At 39.4% G+C, this 25,153-nt stretch overlaps 1 protein-coding gene and 1 long non-coding RNA gene across 2 annotated transcripts in view; one reads left to right on the top strand and one right to left on the bottom strand.

The window, feature by feature from the left end:
* Positions 1-19,827, bottom strand: part of LOC307187348 — a 262,872-nt gene extending 243,045 nt beyond the window's left edge. Inside the window, exons 1-2 of the long non-coding RNA XR_013828587.1 lie at positions 19,700-19,827; positions 1,839-1,976 (exon numbers count right to left, since the gene is read on the bottom strand). This is a non-coding gene — a long non-coding RNA (uncharacterized lncRNA). The remainder of the gene's footprint in view (positions 1-1,838; positions 1,977-19,699) is intronic.
* A 65-nt stretch (positions 19,828-19,892) lies between these two features.
* LOC307187074 (uncharacterized protein) overlaps positions 19,893-25,153 on the top strand; it is a gene marked incomplete at its 5' end in the record, with an annotated part of 156,449 nt that continues 151,188 nt past the window's right edge. Inside the window, 2 exons of the mRNA XM_079922818.1 lie at positions 19,893-19,985; positions 20,112-20,612. Of these exons, the coding sequence (XP_079778944.1) occupies positions 19,893-19,985; positions 20,112-20,612 (594 nt within the window). The remainder of the gene's footprint in view (positions 19,986-20,111; positions 20,613-25,153) is intronic.

Here is a 25,153-nt window from a genome sequence, read left to right as displayed (position 1 = left end):
GCCATGTGGCCTAAACCAACACTTCAAACCAACACCAAAACCAACACTTCAGGAAAGAGAAACAGAAATTGGAAAAATGCTGATATGTGTTAAGGCTTTGGACCAAGCTTGACTCCTCAGTTATGTGATCCATTAAATTTATTTTGTTATTTAAATCCCCTTTAATCACATTTTCAACAGCTTGTAGATAAATTTTCTGAGCCTCAGTCTTTTTGGTCGTTGTTCTTCTTTTTAATCAGTAAAGGGATGTTAATATTACCCACCTCATCAGGTATTTGTGATGATTGAATCAGATAACATCCGTAAAGCAGGTCGTATGTGCTGAGTATTCAGGAACTATTTAATCCTCCTTCCTTTCTTTTCCTCTCAACTCACAAACTTCTGGGTACTGATGTGTCAGATCACTGAATGATCCATCGACCCAGGGTGTTTTCAGAGAAGGGAGTGGTGTGGGATAAGGAGTGAAGTCATTACCAAGGCCACAGTTCCCAGTGCCTCTCCTTAGACCTGACACTACCCTACTGTCTTTCCCAGGTAGCATTAGCGGTCAGCCAGGTTGATGTATGTCTGGTAGAAAAACACTGACAGCTCCTCAAGGTAAGTGGTAAAACAAGTAGCTAGACAAACTGGATTTTTCTAAGAAGGACATCACAGAGGGGCAACATTTAAACACCAATGGATATTCTGTTTTCCTGGGATATCAAACTTACTCAAGACAATACATTTCTAATGCAGATATTTAAAGATGGCTCTTAAAATTTTAGGAAGCTAGTGATTAAAAAGATGCCCAGTCTAAGCTATGTCAAATAATTACACTTAACTGTGAGGTAATTTTTTCATTCATTACACAATTTTGGAACAGGAAGAGATGAGCTCATTCAAATTCTTGTTTGATAAGAGGAGAGACAGAGGCCTAGAGTGGCGAATAGTGAGGTGACTTGCCCAAGCCCTGCAACCAGCTGAAAGCAGAGCCAGGTCTGCCAATGCCCAGTTAATGCTCTTTAAATAGATTGTGCTCCGCAACCCCCCGGCCTCTGCTTAGCAGACTCCACTTCACTTTCCCTTACAAACCAAGTGTCTGGCAGACACATAGACACCCGTCGGGTCTAACAAGCATAGCCAGTTTTCCCAAAGGTGGCACAATTGCCATCTGCGAGTCAGCATTGAGTCTCACAGACACATTTCCCTGCTGTCGCGCATGGACCAAGCAACTCACGTAGCAGGGCACGTCTGATGTCTCATACAGGGTTGGTTTCACAACCTCGGCACCACTCACATTTTGGCTGGATAATTCTTTGTTTAAGCAGCAGAGGGTGAAGTAGGGAGAAGCGAGGGCGCGTTGTAGGATGTTTAGCAGCATCCTTCTAACCTGCTAGATGCCAGTAGCATCGTTCCAGTTTCAAAAGCTAAAAATGTCTCCAGATATTGTCAAATGTCCCAGGCAAGGGGATGCAAAATCAATCCACTGACAGCCACTGCTATAGAGATGAGCCTTTTTGCACTGGGCTGTCTTGAAAATATTTTCCCTCGCAGTGCAGTTCTCAACGCAGGGAGGGGAAAGATTGGACATAAGATGTGATGTATGCTTGGGATTTGGAGTATCTCTTTTCAGGCAAATCAAAAAATTGTCAGTTCTACAGAACAGACTCTAATTCTTTACCTAATAGGTATTTAGGGTTGAGAGTGAAGACCAAACCTAAAAGGGTCCGATACCTTGTTATTATCACAAGAATAAGAAATTATACATTAAATAAGAAAAAAAAACTGGGAAGATAACTCCTATAATACAAGGGGATAACCAAAGGGAGTCTATGGAAAATAAGGGATTGAAAACTCACACATACTAGGTCCCCTTCAAATTCCTGGGCTTTCCTCTTTCTTGGATGTCCTTACAGAAGGAGCATACAATGTTTTCTCTCCTGACAACGTCTGCCAAGCTCCTCAGCGCCATGGGTGCGGAACTCTTAAGGCAGAAGCTGGATGAAATGACAGAAGAGAAAAAGGATAACAGTGAGATGTAGAAATATGGAAAAAAAGAAACATGAGAGGAAGCAGAAGAAAAAAAAATAAAAATGAAAAGGGAGTAGGTATAAAGAAAAACTTGCCGGAGAATTCTAGCCCCAGTCCTAAACAAAATGTATTTTTTTAAATTAGACTTTCTCAGCATGGATTCTTTTGGGGGGAACTAATGTAAAATATTTCTCTTTCAGAAAGTCTTGCATCAAAACAGCAATTGTGTTGCTGTCATTTAGAATACTTAGCTATGTCAAATTCACATTATTAAATCTGATAGAACAAGAAATAATACCAAATACTGTATCAATCCTATATAATCAGTCCTTCTGAATATCATAATATGCTGCTGCTATTCCAAGCTGTCCTTGGAGATAGCTGCAGCCCAGCGATATACAAAAGGTTTCCCTTCAGCCTTTGTAATTGTCTAGGACAGCACATTCTTACATTTTTAATCATCTAAAGCTTTTCAGATACACCAGCGTGCGCCTTCAATAGGACAATAAATGAGAAACAAGATTTCTAAGAGCCTTATGTTTCTTTCTTCTTGTGGTTGATAACATGCTGTTTCTGCCTTGTACTGGATACAGATGTGGAGCAGATAGCATAAATAGGGGAAAATAAGAAGGATATTCATGCGAGGGCCAGATTCATCTGAGAGTGAAAATAATTTCCTCAAACCAGGAAGCCTCTTTCTTAAAAAAAAAAGAAAAGAAAAGAAAAAAGAGGGTATCTGTTCATTTTAAGTGCTGAGATAAGACAATTTAGAATGATTTTCACCTTGGCACAAAAATCTTCAGCAGAAACAGCACTCTTAGAAGAGAACTGAACGGCAATTCTTAGTAGGGACAGAAAGGAGCAGAGGTACATACAAAAACATGTAACCCTTCCAACCCCCAAAATTCTCTAGAATTATAAATCGGATTATGAATATGCCCCCCCATTGGGGGAGATACAGCATTAGTGATGTCACGTTACTTTAAAAGAAAGCTCTTGGTTCAGCTTTTCTACATAAATAATGAAGTAAATACATTTCCCACAAGTAAAGAAGTATCTCAGTGGTCCCCAAACCCGACTGGCAACTACAGTCAGTTTGATCCTTCCCTATACATCCTGACTCAACAGTTCTGGGGTGGGGTATGGAACTCTACTTCTCACAACCTCCTTAGATTATTCTGATGCTTTGTCAGGCTCAGAACCCGCAGGAGGATTCAAGTTAAGGGAACGTTTTTAAAATACCCTTGTATTTTTTAGCACTATTGAATATATTAAAAATGTCTCCATTTCCAAATATGTCACTCAATTTCATTCACTGCAAGGCCTTATGTGCCATTGACCTTTAGAGGTCATACAGCATTTTGTTGAGCTGATGAAAAATGTTGACCTCTACTCCAGAAAAACACACATGCCTAGAAAGGTAAAAAATGTACACGCAATTTTAGGGTGTCTATAGATTGCTTAAATCCATCTAGGGAGAAGAACGCCTGTGTGAATGTTTGCACTTGTGGTTTCTGAGAGTTAATAGTTCAGTAACTCCCCCTCAAGTTATAGCACTTAATGAGAGCCTGTGTGTTTCTTGAAAGAAAGATGCTACACTTAAGGGACCAGGTTTAAGAAACAATGAGGAAAGCCACAGGCAGTAATGCACATACTACAAGAGCCTCTTAAGTGGTCCCTCTGCCTCCAGTCTTTTCCCCTCCAATCCATTCTCCACAACTCAGCCAGAGGAATAGTTCCAAAGTAAGCTTGACTATAAGCTGCCCATGTATAAAACACCTCAAGGTCATCCTTCTGCCTTAGGGTACCACCCTAGGTTACTTGCTGTAGTAGTGAAGGGTGAGGTACCACCTTCAATTCTTTTCATTGCCTTGCCCTTCAGCATCACTAGATGCTTGCTATTTATTTATTTATAAATGTTTTATTTTTTTAAACATCTTTATTGGAGTATAATTGCTGTACAGTGTTGTGTCAGTTTCTGCTGTATAACAAAGTGAATCAGCTATATGCATATGTATATCCACATATCCCCTCCCTCCTGCGTCTCTCTCCCACCCTCCCTATCCCACCCCCCTAGGTGGTTGAAAAGCACCAAGCTGATCTCCCTGTGCCATGCAGCTGCTTCCCACTAGCTATCTATTTTACATTTGGTAGTGCATATACGTCCATGCCACTCTCTCATCTTTATTCCTGTCCTGTCCCTAGGTTTTTCAGAACCTTTTTTTTTCCCTTTAGATTCCATATATGTGTGTTAGCATATGGTATTTGTTTTTCTCTTTCTGACTTACTTCACTCTGTATGACAGACTGTAGGTCCATCCACGTCACTACGAATAACTCAATTTTGTTTCTTTTTATGGCTGAGTAATATTCCATTGTATATATGTGTCACATCTTTTGTATCCACTCATCTCTGTTGACGGACACTTAGATTGCTTCCATGTCCTGGTTATTGTAAATAGAGCTGCAATGAACATTGTGGTACATGACTCTTTTTGAATTATGGTTTTCTCAGGGTATATGCCCAGTAGTGGGATTGCTGGGTCATATGGTAGTTCTCTTTTTAGTTTTTTAAGGAACCTCCATACTCTTCTCCATAGTGGCTGTATCAATGTACATTCCCACCAACAGTGCAGGAGGGTTCCCTTTTCTCTACACCCACTCCAGCATTTATTGTTTGTAGATTTTTTTGATGATGGCCATTCTGACTGGTGTGAGGCGATACATTATTGTAGTTTTGATTTGCATTTCTCTAATGATTAGTGATGTTGAGCATCCTTTCCTGTGTTTGTTGGCAATCTATATCTTCTTTGAAGAAATATCTATTTAGGTCTTCTTCCCATTTTTGGATTGGGTTGTTTTTTCGATATTGAGCTGCATGAGCTGCTTGTAAATTTCAGAGATTAATCCTTTGTCAGTTGCTTCATTTCCAAATATTTTCTCCCATTCTGAGGGTTGTTTTCTCTCTTGTTTATGGTTTCCTTTGCTGTGCAAAAGCTTTTAAGTTTCATTAGGTCCCATTTGTTTATGTTTATTTCCATTTCTCTAGGAGGTGGGTCAAAAAGGATTTTGCTATGATTTATGTCATAGAATGTCCTGCCTATGCTTTCCTCTAAGAGTTTTATAGTGTCTGACCTTACAATTAGGTCTTTAATCCATTTTGAGTTTATTTTACTGTATGGCATTAGGAAGTGTTCTAATTTCATTCTTTTACATGTAGCTGTACAGTTTTCCCAGCACCACTTATTGAAGAGCCTGTCTTTACTCCATTGCATATTCTTGCCTCTTTTATCAAAAATAAGGTGACCATATGTGCATGGGTTTATTTCTGGGCTTTCTATCCTGTTCCATTGATCTATATTTCTGTTTTTGTGCCAGTACCATACTGTCTTGATTACTGTAGCTTTGCAGTATAGTCTGAAGTCAGGAAGTCTGATTCCTCCAGCTCTGTTTTTCGTTCTCAAGATTGCTTTGGCTATTCGGGGTCTTTTGTGTTTCCATACAAATTGTGAAATTTTTTGTTCTAGTTCTGTGAAAAATGCCATTGGTAGTTTGATAGGGATTGCACTGAAACTGTAGATTGCTTTGGGTAGTATAGTCACTTTCACAATGTTGCTTCTTCCAATCCAAGAACATGGTATACCTCTCCATCTATTTGTATCATCTTTAATTTCTTTCATCAGTGTCTTATAGTTTTCTGCATACAGGTCTTTTGTCTCCTTAGTAGGTTTTTTCCTAAGTATTCTATTATTTTTGTTGCAACGGTAAATGGGAGTGTTTCATTAATTTCTCCTTCAGGTTTTTCATCATTAGCGTATAGGAATGCCAGAGATTTCTATGCATTAATTTTGTATCCTGCTACTTTACCAAATTCATTGATTAGGTCTAGTAGTTTTCTGGTAGCATCTTTAGGAATCTCTAGGTATAGATCATGTCATATGCAAACAGTGACAGCTTTACTTCTTCTTTTCTGATTTGGATTCCTTTTATTTCTTTTTCTTCTCTGATTGCTGTGGCTAAAACTTCCAAAACTATGTTGAATAATAGTGGTGAGAGTTGACAACCTTATCTTGTTCCTGATCTTAGAGGAAATGGTTTCAGTTTTTCACCTTGAGAACGATGTTGGCTGTCATATATGGCCTTTATTATGTTGAGGTAAGTTCCCTCTATGCCTACTTTCTGGAGGGTTTTTATCATAAATGGGTGTTGAATTTTGTCAAAAGCTTTTTCTACATCTACTGAGATGATCATATGGTTTTTCTCCTTCAATTCATTAATATGGTTTATCACATTGATTGATTAGCATATATTGAAGAATCCTTGCATTCCTGGGATAAACCCCACTTGATCATGGTGTATCAACCTTTTTAATGTGCCATTGGATTCTGTTTGCTAGTATTTTGTTGAGGATTTTTGCATCTATGTTCATCAGAGCATCATTAGAGGCTTTTAAAAATACTGATGCATTGGATACCACCCCTCAACCAGTTACTTTAAAATCTCTGAGGGAAAAGATGAGAAAATCAAAGGGGGTGGGGGTTCTAGCATTAAAAAAGAGAAGGGAAGCGGATGAATGAGGAGGGGAGGAAAGCAACTCCTGAAGAGATTCAGTTGTACAATGAGTCAGGACTGAACTGCTCCCAGCCCAGGACCCACCATGCTACATCTGGCCTCTAGGCTTTCTATGTGTTCTTCCTTCTGCTTACAACAGTTTTCTCTTTGTTTCTTTACTAAGCTAACCCTACCCTTCCTTATTTCTGAAATCAAAATTCCCGGGGCTGGATTTCTTTTCCCTAATATGTGCCGTCAGTGGCTCATCTCTATCTGACTACATCATAAGCAGTTTAAAAGTAGTAGGGAGGTTTGGTGTTTTGTTTTGTTTTTATTTGTTTCCAGTTCTAGAACCAGAGCCTAGTACTAAATCTAACACACAACATAGCCACTTATAAGTATTTGATGAATAAGAAAAAATTCAGGATCCACATATTAGTATATTCAGATTACACCACAGTTTAATGGTTCTTTACTTGGAAGGGCATGTGATACCTCAACATGGATACTTGATGGTGTAGAAGAGAATTTTTCTGTTTGCTCCGATCTCTCTTAGAAGATAGTAGCCAGAAAGGGAGATTAAACATATCTCAGTTTGTTGTTCAAGCTCTTCCTTTTTAAAATTATCCTTCTAAGACTTCTTCCTGGCATCTAAAGGAAGCTGGAAATACTGTAGTTTATCATCCAATAAATATTAGTTATTTAAGTGACTGAATGAGTGAACAAGTTTCAGTTTGTGAAACTTGGGTCTACAGGCCTATAGCTTATGAACCTGCAATGTGTGAAAAGCATATCTCTCAAGTACATTTGGTCTGAAGTTTCTCTACAAAGACAACTTGATACTTGTTATGGTAGGTAATTTTGTAATAACAGTATCACTTTGGACATTTTTCTTAGAATAGACAATAGAGAACGTTTTTTGAGCACTCTCTATATGTCACTTACTTTTCCAAGGACTTCAGATATATTAACTGATTCTTTTTTTTTTAAATGAAGTATAGTTGGTTTATAAAATTGTGTTAGTTTCAGGTGTACAGCATAGTGGGTTTTTTTTTTCTTTTTCAGGTTATAATCCATTATAGGTTATTACAAGATACTGGGTAAAATTCCCTGTGCTATACAACTCATTAATTTTTTACAACTTAAAAAGAAGCTTCCATTATGATCTCCATTTTACAGGTAAGGAAACTTAAGCACAAAGAGGTTGTTTAACTTCCCTAGAATTATATAGCTATTAAATAGAAGAGTCAGAAGTCAAATTCTAGCATCCTGGCTCCAGAGCCCATGTTTTTGGCCACTTCACTATACTACCATTTAAAAGACAGCAGCAAGACTACAACACTGTTTATTTTATGAAATGTGTATTCCATCAGAATCCATACCTGCAATTGGATTTCAAATTTTTAGGGAGGAAACTAAACTTTTCTCCTCTGTGGCCTGGCTAAATAGAGGGCTGGCTAAGTTTTTTTCTAGAGAGAATTTATCAATATGCATCTTTTCATAGGCTTTAAAATCTATAATAAAACCCCATGTTTCTATGGCCTTATTCTTCTTAGGTCAGGGAATACTTTTTGTCATTCATTACAAAATGTTTCTCTTCCTTCCCAAATAGAGAGACAGCAAGAAAAAGAAGTTAAAAAAAAAAAAGAAATAGGGGCTTCCCTGGTGGCGCAGTGGTTGAGAGTCCGCCTGCCGATGCAGGGGACACGGGTTCGTGCCCGGTCCTGGAGGATCCCACATGCCGCGCAGCGGCTGGGCCTGTGAGCCATGGCCGCTGAACCTGCGTGTCCGGAGCCTATGCTCCACAACAGGAGAGGCCCCAACAGTGAGAGGCCCGCGTACCGCAAAAAAAAAAAAAAAAAAAAAAAAAAAAAGAAATAAAGATAAGAATGGAATGTATAAAAATTGGAGAACAGAGATCTAAAACATAATGCCCCCCCTAATTTTTTAAACTATAATTTTAATGTTATAATATTTTTGAGACCCTATGTACCAGTTAATGTGCTAGGTGCTGGTAATCTGTGAACATGCCTGATCAGGTCACTTGCTAATTAATAAGTAAAGATATCACAGAGATAATTTCAGATAGTGATAAGTGCTATGAAGAAAATAAAACAAGGTGTTTTGGTAGAGAGTGAGTAGATGGTGGGGTTATTTTCATTAATAAGAAGTGACCCCCAAAAATGTAGGATGTAAAATTAATCATTTGGAGCTGAGATTAGTTAAGGGTTTTGGTTACAAAAGAAAGCATATTTCACTCTCTGAGTTGTCTTTAAGTTTTATCTGAAACTAAATTTCCATCAAACTTTAAAATTCTCTTTTTGGCTTTTCATATTTTGTACCTGTAATACAAAAATGTCAATCAGTCTATTTTTTTCCCTTCCAAATGATGTCAGACCTGCAATTTGGGGAAATTTTATCTCTGTGATGTTTTCTATCAGTTGGTGAATTTTTCATGGAAATGTTTTTGAATAGTGGTATTCCCAACCTCATCAATTTAACTGAAAGACTAAGAATAATTAATTGGAAGTAAAATAAGAGAATGGGTATTTTTGTGTAGATATTGCTTAATTTTACTTATAAGTCTGAACTAGTTCTTGAATATCACTATCATCCTATCGGAAAATAAAAAATGAAGATGAAACTAGTGATGTTTTAATAACTCACAAATTTACAGCTTGTATGATTAAAATATGGAAGAGTAAATTTGCACATTTCCATAGTTCAATTAAAAGTTTTTAACTATTACAGAGTTTAAACTTGAAAAACTGAAAATAAGTTCACTGTGATTTTTCTTATCTTCAGTTGTTTTCTATCGCTATTTCCTCCAACTATGTTTCAAATCAAAACTACACCTTGGTTAAACATTTGACACTTGAGTCACTCCTTAAAATAGAATTTCTTTCCTGGGTTGTCTATTATTCATTCTGAACGGGATTAGGCATTTTGGCTACATACAAACCCAAAGGTTTCATGTTGGTCCCTTTTGAAAGATGTAGTATTATACACACGCCCTGTCTTTAAAATAATAATGGCCAAAACAGAAACAACAGCCTTCACCATGCCATATCAGGAATTGTTCTCTACGGTTCAGTAATTACAGTATGTATTTTGTGAGACAGCCTTTGAAAACGGCTCAGAATGCTTCCATTTTTCCTTTGGACTGCAATATATTGTTGGTAATAAAATCTATGAGTTCTGCCAAATACAAAATTGCAAATTGAGACTGTACAGGGACTGCCAATCCAATCTGTCACTGTTTATAGTTACCATCGTTAGTTTTAGGCTACAACTAAGGCTGAGACTCTATATTAGGCTTCTGACAGGCTGAATACATATTTGCTTGGTAATTACACTGAAGGATGTATAGCACTCATGTGGTATTTTTACTGAATGTGTATTGCTGATAAATAGAGATGACTGAAATTGTGTAACATGTGACATACCAAAGGTCTACATAACAGCACCTTTACAAGGTTTCTCTTTTGGAGATTAACTAGTATTACTTACTGAGAATTCAAGGTTGTAAAGTATAAAAACAAAAATTAACATTTATCCAGTAATTTGCAATTTAGAGTGTTTTCCTTCCCACCTAATTATTGGACTCTCACATTAATACTTTGAGATAGGCACAAAGAATTCAGTGCCCAGTCAGGAAGACAGAAAAGCCATGACTTGGATCCAAGAACATGGACTTCAAGTTAGAATGTGCCGAGGCCAAGGTGTTTACCTCAGTGTTCAAAGTTCAGAAGTGTATATTACCTTAACGCCTTTCTAGAAGTGAAAATCAGTAAAGTTAAGTCTAGAGACCAATGCTGACCTAAAGCAAATAGATTGTCAGTTATTATCCAGCAAAACTGGGTTCATGTGGGATCAGCAAAGAATTATATTTCAGGGTCTGCAATAATGGTGAGCCACGTGCAAGTCCTTGCAAGTCAAGGGGAGAACTCTTTTCATACAGAGGAAGAGGAAGTTGGGAGGGCTGTAGTAAACAAAGAGGCCATGGGTTTTCATTGGCTAAGTCCTTGCCAGGAAAGAGGAGACTTTCTTCTTCCAATTGAGCTCTGCTATTGCTATGTAAGAGCCCCCCCTTCTGGTCATTCCACTCTATTTATCTGAGATTTCTATTCATTAATTTTCTACACCAATGCGTTATATGCTGGCAAGGAGCTCTGAATAGTAGGTTTTAAAGTTTGGCTTATCATCTATTTTAAAAAGAAAGAAAAAGAGAGAGGGGGAATGGAAGGAGGGGAGAAAGAGAGAGGGAGCGAGGGAGGAGAGAGGGAGAAAGGAAGAAAGAAAGAACACTTTATTGCCTGTGTAACATAAAATTGTTCCACACACTGAGCATTTCGCGTTCTAAAGGGCATGATCTTATTTTCAAGACTTCTAGTGAGTTCTCAGTACGGTTTCTAACCCCTCCCTGACTCTAAACTCTCTGTGCTCCAGTTTTTCCACCTATAAAACTATACATGCACACATACACACACACATGCAATACACTTCAATATTATTATAAGGATCAGCTGAGACAAGCCATTAAAAGGGGGACCTCTTTCCGTCTTTTTGTTTTCCTTTATGATGTGTGCATTTTAAGACTATCCAAACTGAAATATATCTGTGCACTGTTTCAGTAACAGGGACCTGATTACAGAATTACACTGAATTAGGAAAAACAGATTTTGACACTGCTCTGCCCAAAACCACTGTCCTCCTGCGGCATGTCTCCCAGACCAGCAAGAGTTCTCTACATCAGGGGCCAACTGGATGAACGCCAAATACTCTACAGGGTAATCCTGCCCCAGCTTTTCTGTTTTAAATAGGACCTATAAGTGACTGTGAATTAAAAATTACTATTCAGAGGGCCTAAGTATAGTTTCTGTTTTTATAATAGGTAAATCAAATTCCACATCAGAAGCTTAGCTAGGTTGGTTGTTTTCAGAGTATGATGATTAAGGGACTACGTATGTTATGATCTGAATTCCTTGAGTAAATGGTAATAGCTTTGGATAAGGCAACAATATTCATTATCTTGAAAACTTTTCTGTTACTAATCTGTTCAATATTAGTTGGTCTGTTCATATTGACTTCCGCATTCTGTAGTTAATTTAACCTGAAAACAGAGTAACATTTGCAGTTACAAAAATAATAATTTAGCTAACATTCTGTGTGCTTGCTAAGTGCTAGGCGCTGTCCTCAGCAATTCACATGAATTAACTCATTTATTCTCACAACCATCCTGTTACACCTTCTTACAGGCAATAAAACTTAGGTTTAGAGCAATTAAGTAACTGTCCCAAAGCCTTACTTCTATATGTGACTTTCTGGAATTAATTTAGCATTAAAAATATAAAGCTGTTACCTCTGTATATTTTTTTGTCAAGAAAACAGTTACCATTCTGATTCTTAACCAAAATTAAAGATAATAATTTTGTTCACAAATTGTTTATAAAGTCATAGTAGTGGATTAATCCTTTTAGAGCCTTTCTTATGGCTCCGTTTACGCAATTGTGTTTAAATATGTAGATAATCAAATCCACCGTATTGGGAAGGGGCCTCTAGGGCATCAGAACCTTTATATGAAATGAACTAGTAAGTTAAAGTTGGTGAAGAGATATAAAAAAATTTCAGTAGTAATAAGAGTGTTGCTCCTGTTCTCTCTTTCCTGGTTTTACCTTATTCTTTCTTTGTAAGAAAAAGAGCAGTCTTGTAATATGTAAACTGACTTTACTTTAGAGAAGAGGCCTTTCATTACCCTAGGGAGTTGGTGTTAATATGCATTCAAGGGCTTCCCTGGTGGCGCAGTGGATAAGAATCTGCCTGCCAAGCAGGGACATGGGTTCGATCCCTGGTCCGGGAAGACCCCACATGCTGCAGAGCAACTAAGCACGTGCGCCACAACTACTGAGCCCGCGCTCTAGAACCCGTGAGCCACAACTATTGAAGCCCACGCGCCTAGAGGCCATTCTCCTCCACAAGAGAAGCCACTGCAATGAGAAGCCCGCTCACCGCAAGGAAGAGTAGCCCCCACTCGCCACAACTAGAGGAAGCCCACATGCAGCAACAAAGACCCACCACAGCCAAAAGTAAATAAATAAAATAAAAAATAAAAAAATATGCATTTAATAGTTTACAATGAATTGTGTTTTGAACTACTGCTTTTATTTTTCCAAAGAGGGTATCCAAGGATTGTTTGTCCATATCCACTTTGCCAAGAGGACAAAACCATACCCACAGCATTCATTCAATGCAGTGGTCCATTGAAACGGATCTCCCTGGATGGTCATAATACCAAAGCTCTCTTACACAGATGGATGTGGTTAGGCTGAGAAATTGAACAGGTGCTGATGATTCCACAGTAACGATCCCTTGTTCTTCAGGTGTTTCTTGTATCTGAGTCTTACTTTAAGGCCAGGATGATTTACTGGTGGAAACAAGACCAGTATTCTGGTTTTCAGTCTCAGTTTTGCCATGGAGAAAGGCTTTGAAAGGCAATGTAACCACCATCTCTACTGCAATTAACATTAAAGAAACTTTCAGATGATGCAAAAAGCTACACCAGTTTCTAAGAGTGCTTTCCCCTGCCTTATCTGATTTTATTTTCTTGTCTGTAAATTAGGAATGCTTCTAATTTACCATAGTGGTGGCCTGAAAATGGTCAAATGGCTGCAAAGTGAAGCTGCCAGTGCTACCATATGTTTTTTATGATGACTACTGTCGAGATTTCAACATTGTTTTCAAAGTAAGCTCATGCATACTGGTAATTTTCACAGATCCCTTAAGGGAGCATACTGTGCTTCTAGAAATCTCACCTATGGTCCCTCTAGGACAGTAGTTCTCAAACTTTTGCATGCATCAAAATCACCTGGAGGGCTTATTAAACTACTGATTGCTGGGAAGCATCTCTAGAGTTTTGATTCAGTAGATCTAGAGTGGGGCCCAGTAATTTGCATGTCTAGCAAGTTCTCAGATGATGCTCATGCTACTGGTCCAAGGACACTTTGGAACCACTGATCTAGGAAATGCTAGAGATATATTTGTTGGGGTTATTATGACCATCCAGTGAGGTCCATTTCGAAGGGCCACAGCATTGAATGAATGCCATGAATATGGTTTTGTCCTCTGGGTAACGTGGATATGGACAAACAATCCTCGGGTACACTCTTCGGAAAAATAAAAGTACTAGTTCAAAACATTTGTTGTAAACTATTAAATGCATCTTAATACCAAGTCCCTAGGGTAATGAAATAAAGATCATAGAATGTAGGTGGGGTGGAGGTGGCAGATGGAGAGGAATATTTGTAGGTTTAAGACTGTTTTAAATGTCAGCTCTTCAGTATTTTTTAACCAATCCCAGAAGACCATGCAGCTGAAAGGAAAGACAACTGACAGAGAGGAGAAACAATTCTAACAAGAGCTGAAGTAAACAAGGATGCATTTCTTTATCTCTCTCTAGTGGAAAATATTCAGTAGATCATAAGAATTATAGATTAGTGCTATCATCCAATTTTCAAAAATAATCTGAATCTGTACAATTGTTCCATTTTTCTCAAGATGAAAAGAGAAAGTTATTTTCTGCTCAATTTTTCTTTGTAAAAATGTTCTTGTATAAAAGTCTGAAAAAATGAAAAGTGTTATCCCAACTCTTTTTTTTTTTTTCCCCCAACTCTTCTTAATGTATAGGTGCTTCTTAAGGGTACAGTTTCACAAGAGTCACAAAATTTTCAAGTGGCATCAAATTTCATATTTTTTCATAAACCGCCCTTGTAATAATACCTAGAAACAACATCTCTGAAAAGTTAAAAGCTACTCCTATATTTTTATATCACTTATTCTCAAAATACCTCTGGGAGGATGCAGGCAAGGTATTATTAAACCCATTCTACAGGCAGGACAACTGAGGTCTAGACTGCTTGCATCACCTAGCAAACTAGTGGGGCAGAGTCTGTTATTACACACTTGTTTTGGGATTTTAACAACCTTCGTTCATTTTAAAGCCACATGTTATGTACTATTAGAATAAAAAGTGTTCTATTTTTGAATCAAAGCTTTGTAAAATGCCAGGTTATTTAATCCTAACTGATCTTGGTGAGCTTTTTTTCTTACTATTAGCACATTCTTATTAACTCTTTTCTCTGTTTTAACAAAATTACATATACCATTCTCATTTTTATAATGATATTATTTTGACTTTTTCTTCTTATAAAACTGTGACAATTTTAGAAAATATTTAAAATAAAAATATTACAAATAAAAATAACCTATCATCCTATTACCCAGAGATGTCTACCAATGCCACTTTGTGAACATCCATTTATTTTTCTATAAGATCCTTTAAGATGGAAAAGGATTTTAATACTTTTATATTAAAAATATATGCTGAAATTCTTTCTATGGTATGAATACTTCTTACGACCTTCCTTCTGATAAATGTTATTGAAGTACAGCAGACATGCAGAAAAGTAAACAAACATCAGTGTACTGTTTGATGAACATTCACAAAGTGAACACACCCATGTATCAGTCTGAGACCAAGAAAAGAATACTGACAGAACTCCAGAAGCACTCCGTGCTCTGTGCCCATCTCTAGTCATGAGGCATTCCCAAAGTTGTCCATTAGTGATTTTTGCCTCATTTTAACTGGATATAAATGACATATAGTATATACTCTTTTGTGTCAGGCTTCCTTTGTTCACCTTTGTGTTTATTAGATACATTCATACACAAACCCTTCTTAGTGGCTGCACAGTATACTATTTAATGGATTACTATGATTGACTTCAGCATGAAAGCTCTTCTATGGGACAATTAAGACACTGTGAATTTCTGTCATAAACAATGTTGCTATGAGCAGCCTTATTGATTTGTTCACATTCTTATACCGTCTGTAGGATAAGTTCCTAGAAATGGAAATGCTGGTTGTAAAGATATCCATGATGTTAAGACTTTTAATGACTATTACCAGCTTGTCCTTTAGAGTAGTGAAAATATACTTCCACCAGTAGCATGGGAGAGAGCCTGTTTTCCAATATCTTCTCCATCAGTTCATGTTACAATTTTCTTTAATCCTTAAAGTTCTGATGGTTTCTGGTCTCAGTGTTCTAGCGCTATTAATATCAATATTTCTCAATTCAAATCTTGAATTATTTCAGAGAGACAAGGACCAGCTTTTCTTTTTAAAGTTAAGTTACCTTTATATAATATGGTATTTGTATGCTCCGGACATTTTGTTTAGTGTATTACTCTGCAGTTACTAACGCTTCTTAAATGCTAACAGACATCATGATGTAGGATTCCTCGAATGTGTACAGCCTGACCTAGCTAAATATCTCACTTCTCAAAAATGTATTGTTCCAGGGTGTGAAAGGAAATATAAATACTGTGTTCTTTATGTCTGTATTTTAATCGCTTTCTATTCCCTTAAATATAGAGATTTACTAGTCTAAGTAATAATTACTGCCCCGTGTTTTCATAACTTGAATGTTTCCTTCCCTAAAGTCTTTTTTTTTTTTGCCGTACGCGGGCCTCTCACTGCTGCGGCCTCTCCCGTTGCAGAGCACAGGCTCCGGACGCGCAGGCCCAGCTGCCATGGCTCACGGGCCCAGCCGCTCCGTGGCACGCGGGATCCTCCCGGACCGGGGCACGAACCCACGTCCCCTCCATCTGCAGGCAGACTCTCAACCACTGCGCTACCAGGGAAGCCCCCTAAAGTCTTTTTAAAGAACTTTTTTCTTATTCTGAAAATAACATTACTGTGTGAAAATATAGATAAGTCAGAAGAAAACGAAAATCATCTGTATTCCCTCTACCCCATTGCTTGTTTGTTTCCTATGTCTCACTGCAGTCTTTCTGTTGCACATTTATAGAATTATTTTTCACAAAAAATGAATTGTACTGTACACGCTGTTTTGTAACCTGCTTTTCCTTCTTAATATATCATAGACAGTTTTCCATCCAATCATTTCTTGATCCAAATAACATCACTCACTCAATTAGTGTGTTATATACTCACATATATTCTCTTCAAAGTGCTTTGTAATCACCAAACTGTAAAGAAGGTGAAAGTTCCTTCTTCTTGTGGAATTCTCTGGCAACTACTGTGTTTAGTGTTGAAAGAGTCTTGGCATCCTGGGACCCAGGGAGCCCAGGTGAGAAGGTGTTTATTGATGTGATTCTCCAGGCTCTAGCCCATGCCCCACACCCCACCTCATTTTGCTCCTAGCACCTCTGTCTGACCAAAAGGAGAAGCAGCAATCCACCTTCTTGACTTTCAAGTACACTTCAGTTTCCAGTCATGAATCCTGAATGCAGAGATCTGCAACTTTCTTGGATCTCTGCTAAACAAGCTACTTTTGGGAAGCAGTCAAATGGCAACATTTGTTTCCCAAAGCGTCACTGTTGTTTTAACTTCATTTATAAGCATGCCATGCTTATCAATCAGGAGTGCTGTCTCCACTCATAAAATGTCTAAGCTGATGGTACAATGGTTAGTTAACTTAAAAAATAGGCAATTACTGTATAAAACATACGGTTTTAAATTAAATTAGTTAGGATTTGGAATGGGACCAGTAGTTTTCTAATTAAATGTGGGTCTGGGGGGCAGGGAGCTTATTACTGTAGTTCTACAGCAGCATAATTATTTTCAGGAATATTCCTTTCTAGTTAACCTAACAGAAACTAGTGTATATTTTTAGTTGTTTTACTTTGTATACTTGAACAGACAATCCAATGAGAGACACTGACTCCCTGATTTAACTTTTTGCCCAGAAGAAGAGAGGTAACTTATAAAACTTGGCTTCAGCCAGGGGGAAAAAAAAGAATCTCTGTGAAGATCAACTACGATTTATTTACCAGGCCCAGTCAATGTTCGAGTATCTTACAGGGTGTTAAGCGTGACAATATGTGTTTGAAAAGTTTGAATACACAAATCATTAGGTCCAGAACTAAACTTGAGATGAAAGGTCACTGCTTTTTTCCACCAAGCCATCTAACCTCTAGTTTAAGCACAAGTATAAAACCATCTGCTTACCAGGAGGCCCAGGAGCTCAAAATCCATTAACACCATATGTATCAACAGAAGTGTGACTTCAGAGCCTCAACTGTTTTCAGTTTCTTCATCATTATCTGCCAGAAACTTAGCTGGGATGCTTTCCCTTTCCTTCAAATGCATTGAATTTCAGTTTAATTATGCAAGTCCCTTTCTTATTAAGTAATTACACACATTTTTCTCACCTGTGTGTCTATATTTCAGAACTAACTGCTTCATTTTGTTGAAAATTAACCAAAAAGGGGGAAAAAGGATTTTATTTTCAATTTCCCTTCTTCTTCCCTTGGGGAACTAACACATCTTTCAATACATCACAAGATAAAGATGCTGACTCAGTCTCTTAAATAATCCCTGAAGTCTCCGGCACAGCCCTTAATGAGACAGAGTTTGCTGTACAAGAAGTTGTTTTATTAAGTGAGCGAAAAATAACTTTTCCTCCTCCAAAAGTGCCCTTAGTGAAATAATTTAAGTCTGAAGCCAAACCCTCCTATACTTATCCCAAAACACAGGGAAGGTCAAACAACACAATTTCAAAATGACAAAATGGCTACTTAGTTGGAAATCATACTTTGGAAATCTCACCCAAAATGGGAGGTTAACTGTGGTCAACATATGAAAGTAAAGTGCTCGCCAACTGGAAAAAAAAAAAAAAGACAAATCAAGCAGATCTTCAGAGAGCAAGGAAGAAAAAAAGTGGGAAAACTTCTTATACAGTTCATAATGATTGTGCCTTATTTATGTGGATGGAGGTTTTGTCCAGATAATCTTTCGCATTTGTGGCTTATAAAACATAAGCATTTTTATATCAATTACCTCATTCAATCCTCAAAACAACCTTAAGAATGAGGCAAAAAATAAATTACCTCCCCCAAATTACAGATATGTGATCTGCAGTTCAGGATTATTAAATGGCTTGTCCAAGGTTCTATGTGGTTGGTCAGTGGTACATGACCACTGACTTTGAATAAGTCCTGCCCTACTGCCTTTTTAAATTAACTGACAGAAGATTATTTATAGTATAGAGGTTCTTCCCACGCTATAGTGACTCAGCTGTATCGGTGGAACAAAGGGAGGTTAAGAATTATTGGCATATATATTCTACATAAAATGTTAAATTCAAGTGGTTAATTTCAGCCTGCTCCAACCAAATCTTTCCAAGATGCTTACATTCACACAGTAACCACAGATATTTAAGTTCCTCTTTTGTTTATGGCGACACTGGCTGATTGAAGTTTCACTGATTTGTCTTTTTACCTGCTGGCAGAACAATCCAATGGCAAAACAGCAGGAGGGGAAGGGAAGAAAATAAAATATCTGTATATTTTGAAAACTCAAAAATAAAACTTTGATATTATGGATTGACTATGAAGTAGCATCACCCTGAGGATTACTTATTGATCTACTAGCTGACTACCAAGGAGTCTCCTAACTTGTCTTCCAGTCTTTTCTCTTCCCTGCTTCCCTCAAGCGTATAAATTGGGGGCAGATTATTCCAGCTGTAGTCACTTTGTGCAAACGCTTCCATAAGCTGGCTAAGAAAACATAAACTCTTCACCCTGGTATTCAAGACCTCTCCAAAGTAATAATACCTATCATTTATTAAACACCTATTATAGAACAGACATCTCAAAACGATCCTGGTAAATGTATGATTAGGTTAATTTTAGAAGGGAGAAAACCGAGGCTGAGGGAGGTTAAATAACTTTCGCTAGGTTGGGTATTTATCCAGTGGTGGCACCAGTGTCCCAGCTCAGGCCTGCTTAACTCCAAAGTCCAGCCTGCCGGTCTAGATTTGTTTCTGACCACTAGGCCATACGTAGCCTAAATTAACACTAGCCTGCGGTGCTAGTTTGCAAACGTTCCTAGCCCTATCACAGTTCTGTGCTGTTGTGGCGGAGTTTTTCCACCTGGAATGTTCTCCCCAATCCTACTGCCTATAGAAATGTTAGTTCTTCAGGATGAATCTCAAACATCACTCCCTCTCCTTGAAGTCTTTGCTGAATCTTATCTCCAGCGACCTCTCACACGTAAAAAAAAGTCTCCCTCTTCTTTGAATGCTTTTAGATTTTTGCATAATTCTTCTGGCACTTACCTTCTTCTTTTATTGTGGCTCTTTTCCTGTCCTCATGAAAAGTTTGCAAGCTTCTCGAAAACAGGAACTTGGATTTATTCATTACTCATATCTTTATATCCCTAGCAGAGTTTCCGTGTAGCAGGGATTCAGAGCTTCCGAATATAGATTTGTGATGTTGAATAAGAAACACTGCCTAGTTGTAGCCCAACCAATGAGAAGCCTCCATACTTTGGACTCCCAGCTTCCACCAATGAACTCTTTTGTTATTACAGCCCTGCCCAGCTACCTCCTTTTCCCTATAAAAGCAAGTTCTGGATTTGACTAGGATCAGCTGTAGTTCAGAAACGTAGGTTGGCAACTTCTTTGGCTGTTTCTGAATAAACTTGCTTTTGCTAGTAGAAAAAAAGAAAGGAAAAGAAATACTACGTAGAATGTACTGTATGGAAGACACAGTTTCTCAGTCCACCTCAGGCCGGGCCTGGGGTCCTGCGGCTTCCCCTCAGGCTCTCTCACACGCTCTCTGTGCGGACTACGAACCCCTCAGAAGCCCCTGGGCTTGGGGCAAGGGGGACTCCTCCGCGGCTGGTTCCCGCCAGCCCTAGTGCGATCAGCCGGTGTAGGCGGCAGGGTCGCCCTGGGAGACAGCCGGCGCTGGCGCCGCGCCGAGCGGGCAAGGAGGGGCCTCCCCGGGCTTGGGCCCCGCCATGGCCTGGAGCCAGAGCTGGGACGCTCGGCCGGAGGCCCCGCCGACCCGGTTGCCAGCCCCCATCATGCCTTGGACGTTTTCAAGGGTCCATCAAGAAGACCCTGTCGGTCCCTGCTACAGTGGTACCCGGGCCACTTCCTGCAGGAGAGGCTGAGCCTGGAGCATCTCAGCTTGGACCTGTACCAGATCCCTGGGTCCCTCGCCGAGGTCCCCCGTGACAGAAAGGTAAGAGCTGCTGGCGACCAGCTAAGGGGGGGGACTCACTCCCCTCTTGAGGGCGATTTGAACGAGTGTCATCCAGGATTGGTGATGTTCGGCCCCTCCTTTGGAATAGTTTGGATCCAAGTATGGCAGGACTCAGAAATGTGTGAAAGTGTTGTTTGATCTGTTTCTAGCAAGTGTGCACCCCCAAATCACGTGTTCTAGAAACGTTAACAGGGGTAATGGAGTCTACATTGTGGCGGTCAATCGAGTCACTGGTTTGTGGGGGGGTCCGTGAAGTTGGCTTAAAGGGGTCCATCCATGGAAGGTGACCACTGCTGCCCCTTGTAGGAGGGGACGCGGGGTTCTGTGCAGACTAACCGTATTTCATGGGATGAGACTCCGTAAATGTTATGGAGGACCTTTGGGGGTGTCAGAATGCCTAGGTATTCCTTTATTTGTTTGGGGTTGGTTACTTGCGCGCCGCCGTCTCCGTACAGCGTTTGCAATCTGGAGGAAAGTAGGTGAAGGCCTTCTCTGCTGGTTTGCCTGCTTTTCCTTGATGATGTTTATGAGACCAGCCTGTGTGTGGAATGGTTGTGTGGCCCTAATAGTGCTGTTGGGTTACGCCTGTTTGCTTCACGTGACAAATCCTAAAAGCGGGGATTGCAAAAGCACTGAAGTTGCGGTTTTCAGACATTTAAAAACCTGTTTTCTACTTGTCATCCAGAGGTTGAGTGGTTTCGTCTTAATAGGTGCTTCATGTACAGTTCACCTCACCACGTACAGTTGTACTTGCATTTGTATGTTCAGTGCATAGTATTTTACTTCATGTGTATTCAGCCTTGAGTTTCACAAGATTGGACCGGCTTTCCCACTTCCCCCAACTCTATTCCACTAGAGTCTGCTGCTTACCATTGAATTGGTTATACCATTCTGAAGTTATTACTATTCTAAAAGCATTTCTACACAGTTTCCATTTAGGAAATCATAAACATAGGTGACTTTCCTGTGGTAGTTAGGCAAAACAAAAGGAAGGAAACTTTTCTTAATTTAAGCTGTGTTAAAAAGTTTGTGTTTCTTGGGCTTCCCTGGTGGCACAGTGGTTGAGAGTCCGCCTGCCGATGCAGGGGACGCGGGTTCGTGCCCCGGTCCGGGAAGATCCCACATGCCGCAGAGCGGCTGGGCCCGTGGGCCATGGCCGCTGAGGCTGCGCGTCCGGAGCCTGTGCTCCGCAACGGGAGAGGCCACAACAGTGAGAGGCCCGCGTACCGCAAAAAAAAAAAAAAAAAAAAAAAAGTTTGTGTTTCTTGTAAAATTTATTTTATGTAAAAGTATTTTAACAGTAATGACTTCCTTAGCCATAGAACCCTGAAAAACTCAAATTATGGTAACACCTTATTATGACCCTTAATTTAATTTGTACTGCTCTAAATAAGCATATAATTTTATCAGCAAGTAGATGACTTAACCTTGGGGGAGTACACAGGATAATGGAAAGAGCCCTTGTTTGAGTAGTAGAAAGGCCTAGTCCCATCCCAGGCTAGCCCATGCTGCCACAGTTAGCCAAGTGACATTGGACATAGCAATTCACCTGAGTTCAATAAACATTTATGTAGGGTCCTCTCCATGCCAGGTACTGTGTCAAGGTACTGCACTGGTGTAATTCTTACCACAAGTTAGGGATTCTGATGGATATGTTTAAATTCATCGACCTATGAATCTATACTTTTGGAAGAGTTATGAATAGGCTATCTTGAAGGAGGGGGGTTGGATATTTATTAAGTCCTTTTTGGGTTGAATGATGTATGCATTATTCTTTAATGACTTTTCACATTAACCCTATAAGGTGGGTATTGTTAGTTCCATTTGACAGATGGAGTTAAATAATTTGCCTTAAGTCACACAGCTAGCAAATGGTATAGTGAGAATTTAAACCTATCTAATTCCTAAGCCTATTATTTCCTCATTAATCACATGGCTTCAAGCCAAGGAAAGAGCAGTTAATGTTATTGAGCATCTGTTTACTTCAGGCACTGTGCTAGGCACTCTCATTTGTGTGGTTTTATTTAATCCTCATGGGAAATCAGAGGCAGTAATAATTGAATTTTACAGTTTGACTTCAGAATCATTGGAAGAATAACTTGTGCCTGGACCTAATCTGAGGCTTATGTTTTGTTTTGCTCCTTAAAGGTGAGGGATATGCCCGACCAAAATTATAATGTTAAATAAAGCATCCAGTTTAAAAAAAAATAGTTTTTTTTCCTTTTCTCTCTGAAATCTCCTTCTTCTCTGTTCTCTAGCTCAGTGAAGGGCACCACCAGCCACCCTTGAGCCAGCAAATCCCTGGATGTCATTCTTGACTCGTCCCTTTACTTCACCCCACATCCAACTACAAATTCTGCAAGTGCACCTTCTAACTATCTCTCCAATTCTTCTATGTTGTTTCATCAGCCGTATCACCTGTGCACTCTCAATAAACAAGCAACTCAGAGAACCAAGCAACTCAGAGAAAGTAGGCAATTCGCTCAATGCACTTCTTTACTGGGTTTTCCCATCACCTTTTAAATGAGGCCAATCTTTCTTCAAATTTATAAAACAAATTATAAATAGGTTCCTTAATTTTAATTCCACTTATAACTAGCTCCCTGAGTTTCTTCTCCTTTTACAGTCAAAGTCTTTATTTCCCTCTCACTACCTTCTTCTTAAACCACTTTATCTGGCTTCTTCCCCCACCATTCAGTTTACTCATATCCTCAGCTGCAAGGAGTTTGTTGTGAGCCACTGGGAGGATGGAGTTGCTACTTAATTTTGGTATTTGGGGCGTGGTTGCTTTTGAACATGTTAAACTGGAGACGCCTGCTCAGTTTAAATTGGACCTGCAAAGTTGGTAGCTTATCAACATTCAGAGGCTATGTAAAACCCAGTCCTGGATAAATTCTCTTAAAGCAGTGGGTCTCAATCCTGGTTGCACGTTAGAATCACCTGGTGAGCTTAAAAATCCCAAAGCCAGGCCCTACCCTAGGCCCATTTTACTAGAATATCCAAGGCATGACCCAGGCATCAGTATTGTTTCAAAAATTCCCTGGATTATACTTATCCGGGGATGGAAATAGTCAAAAAAAGAGAATGAATTCCTTCCAAACATTATTTGGCACAGCTAGGACTTGATTTAAATGTAGTTCATCATAATCAGTAGAGAGAATTTTTCACTGAATTTTCTCAGAGGGAGAATTTGTTCCACTGTGAACAATCTTGTCTGAAAACTAGAGTTGGACTTTGATTTTCCAGAATCCTTCCACCCTATTCTCCCAAATTCCTCACTGCTTAAAAAACTGCAACTGTGGGTTGTTCTATCCAAGGGGATAGATAGAACAGAGCAGAGAACACGGATCATTATTCATTCAACAAACATATTTAAATGCTGGGACACTGCGTTTGCTTCAGGAGACTGCAAGATAAGATACAGATTCCACTCCAGGGATGCTCACAATCTAGCCAGGGAAGATAAACTTGTAAACAAATAGGTATAATCAAGTGAGCTATATGGGAGTGTAAAAGTAGAATGGTCAGTTTTATTGGGGTGGGGGAGGGCAGTTCAGGCTTTACACAGGAGGTGAAGCTTGAGGTGCATTTTGAAAGATAAACTTGTTGATATTTGCAGGCAGATAAGGAGAGACTAGGGAAGATAACCTCAGAAAGAAAGGGGTGTAGTAAGTAAGAGGGGCTGGTGGGTTTGGGAAACTGCAGATAATTTGGAGTGGAGAGTGTGTTTGAGTGTGCAGGAGGTGAGGGCCAGGGGTGGCAGAGAAGTGATTAGAGAAATACCTAAAGAGGGAGGGGGATGGACTGTTAAAGGCTTTAAACTTTCTCCAGGTGGCTGCTTCCTATAGACAGTGTGTTACAACATGGGTAACAAGCCGCTGAATGAAAGCATAAGCAGAATTGTATTTTGCAGCAAACCTTAGAAAGATACCTCATATCTCCTAAATTACCGATGCAATGTCTACAAACCAGATGTGATCAAATGGAATCTAGTCATTGCATTTCTATTTAGATATGCAGTTTCTAAGGTGGGGAAATGGGATTATCTCCACAAGAACCAAGCTTCAGTTGTTTGTCCATTTCAGCACAATTCTTCCCTCCTCATTGTCCTGTATTCTTTCTCTCATAGAACAACTACTTGCCCCAGGTGGTCTATTACCACAAGTTTCGGTGAGATAGTGACCTAGTGACTGCCCCTGACTCATTGAGTGTACAGGGCCTGGAGGGCTGTACCTGCCTGAGTATCACTGTGCTGGAAATACAGCCCACTCCCTTCCCCACCCCTCCAGGGCTGCCTAGGGGGCATTGATTCTTTCTGTGCGTTTGTGATAAACTCTGTTGCATCCTAGATCACCACTACCCTAAAAGGAAAGGAGGTTGGTGAGAAGTTACAGCGTATTAGTATTCAATCTGCAAGGAAGAGGGAGGGCAGCAAAACGGTCTCTTGTTTCTCCACCTGTCGCTCAGCCCCTAAGCTTTGCAGACAGCACTGCAGAGGCAGTGGAAGCTGCTCTGGGCAA

Source organism: Stenella coeruleoalba (assembly GCF_951394435.1).
Source record: "Stenella coeruleoalba genome assembly, chromosome: 5".
Taxonomy (NCBI): Eukaryota; Metazoa; Chordata; class Mammalia; order Artiodactyla; family Delphinidae; genus Stenella; species Stenella coeruleoalba.
This window is presented reverse-complemented; position numbering and strand designations above follow the sequence as displayed.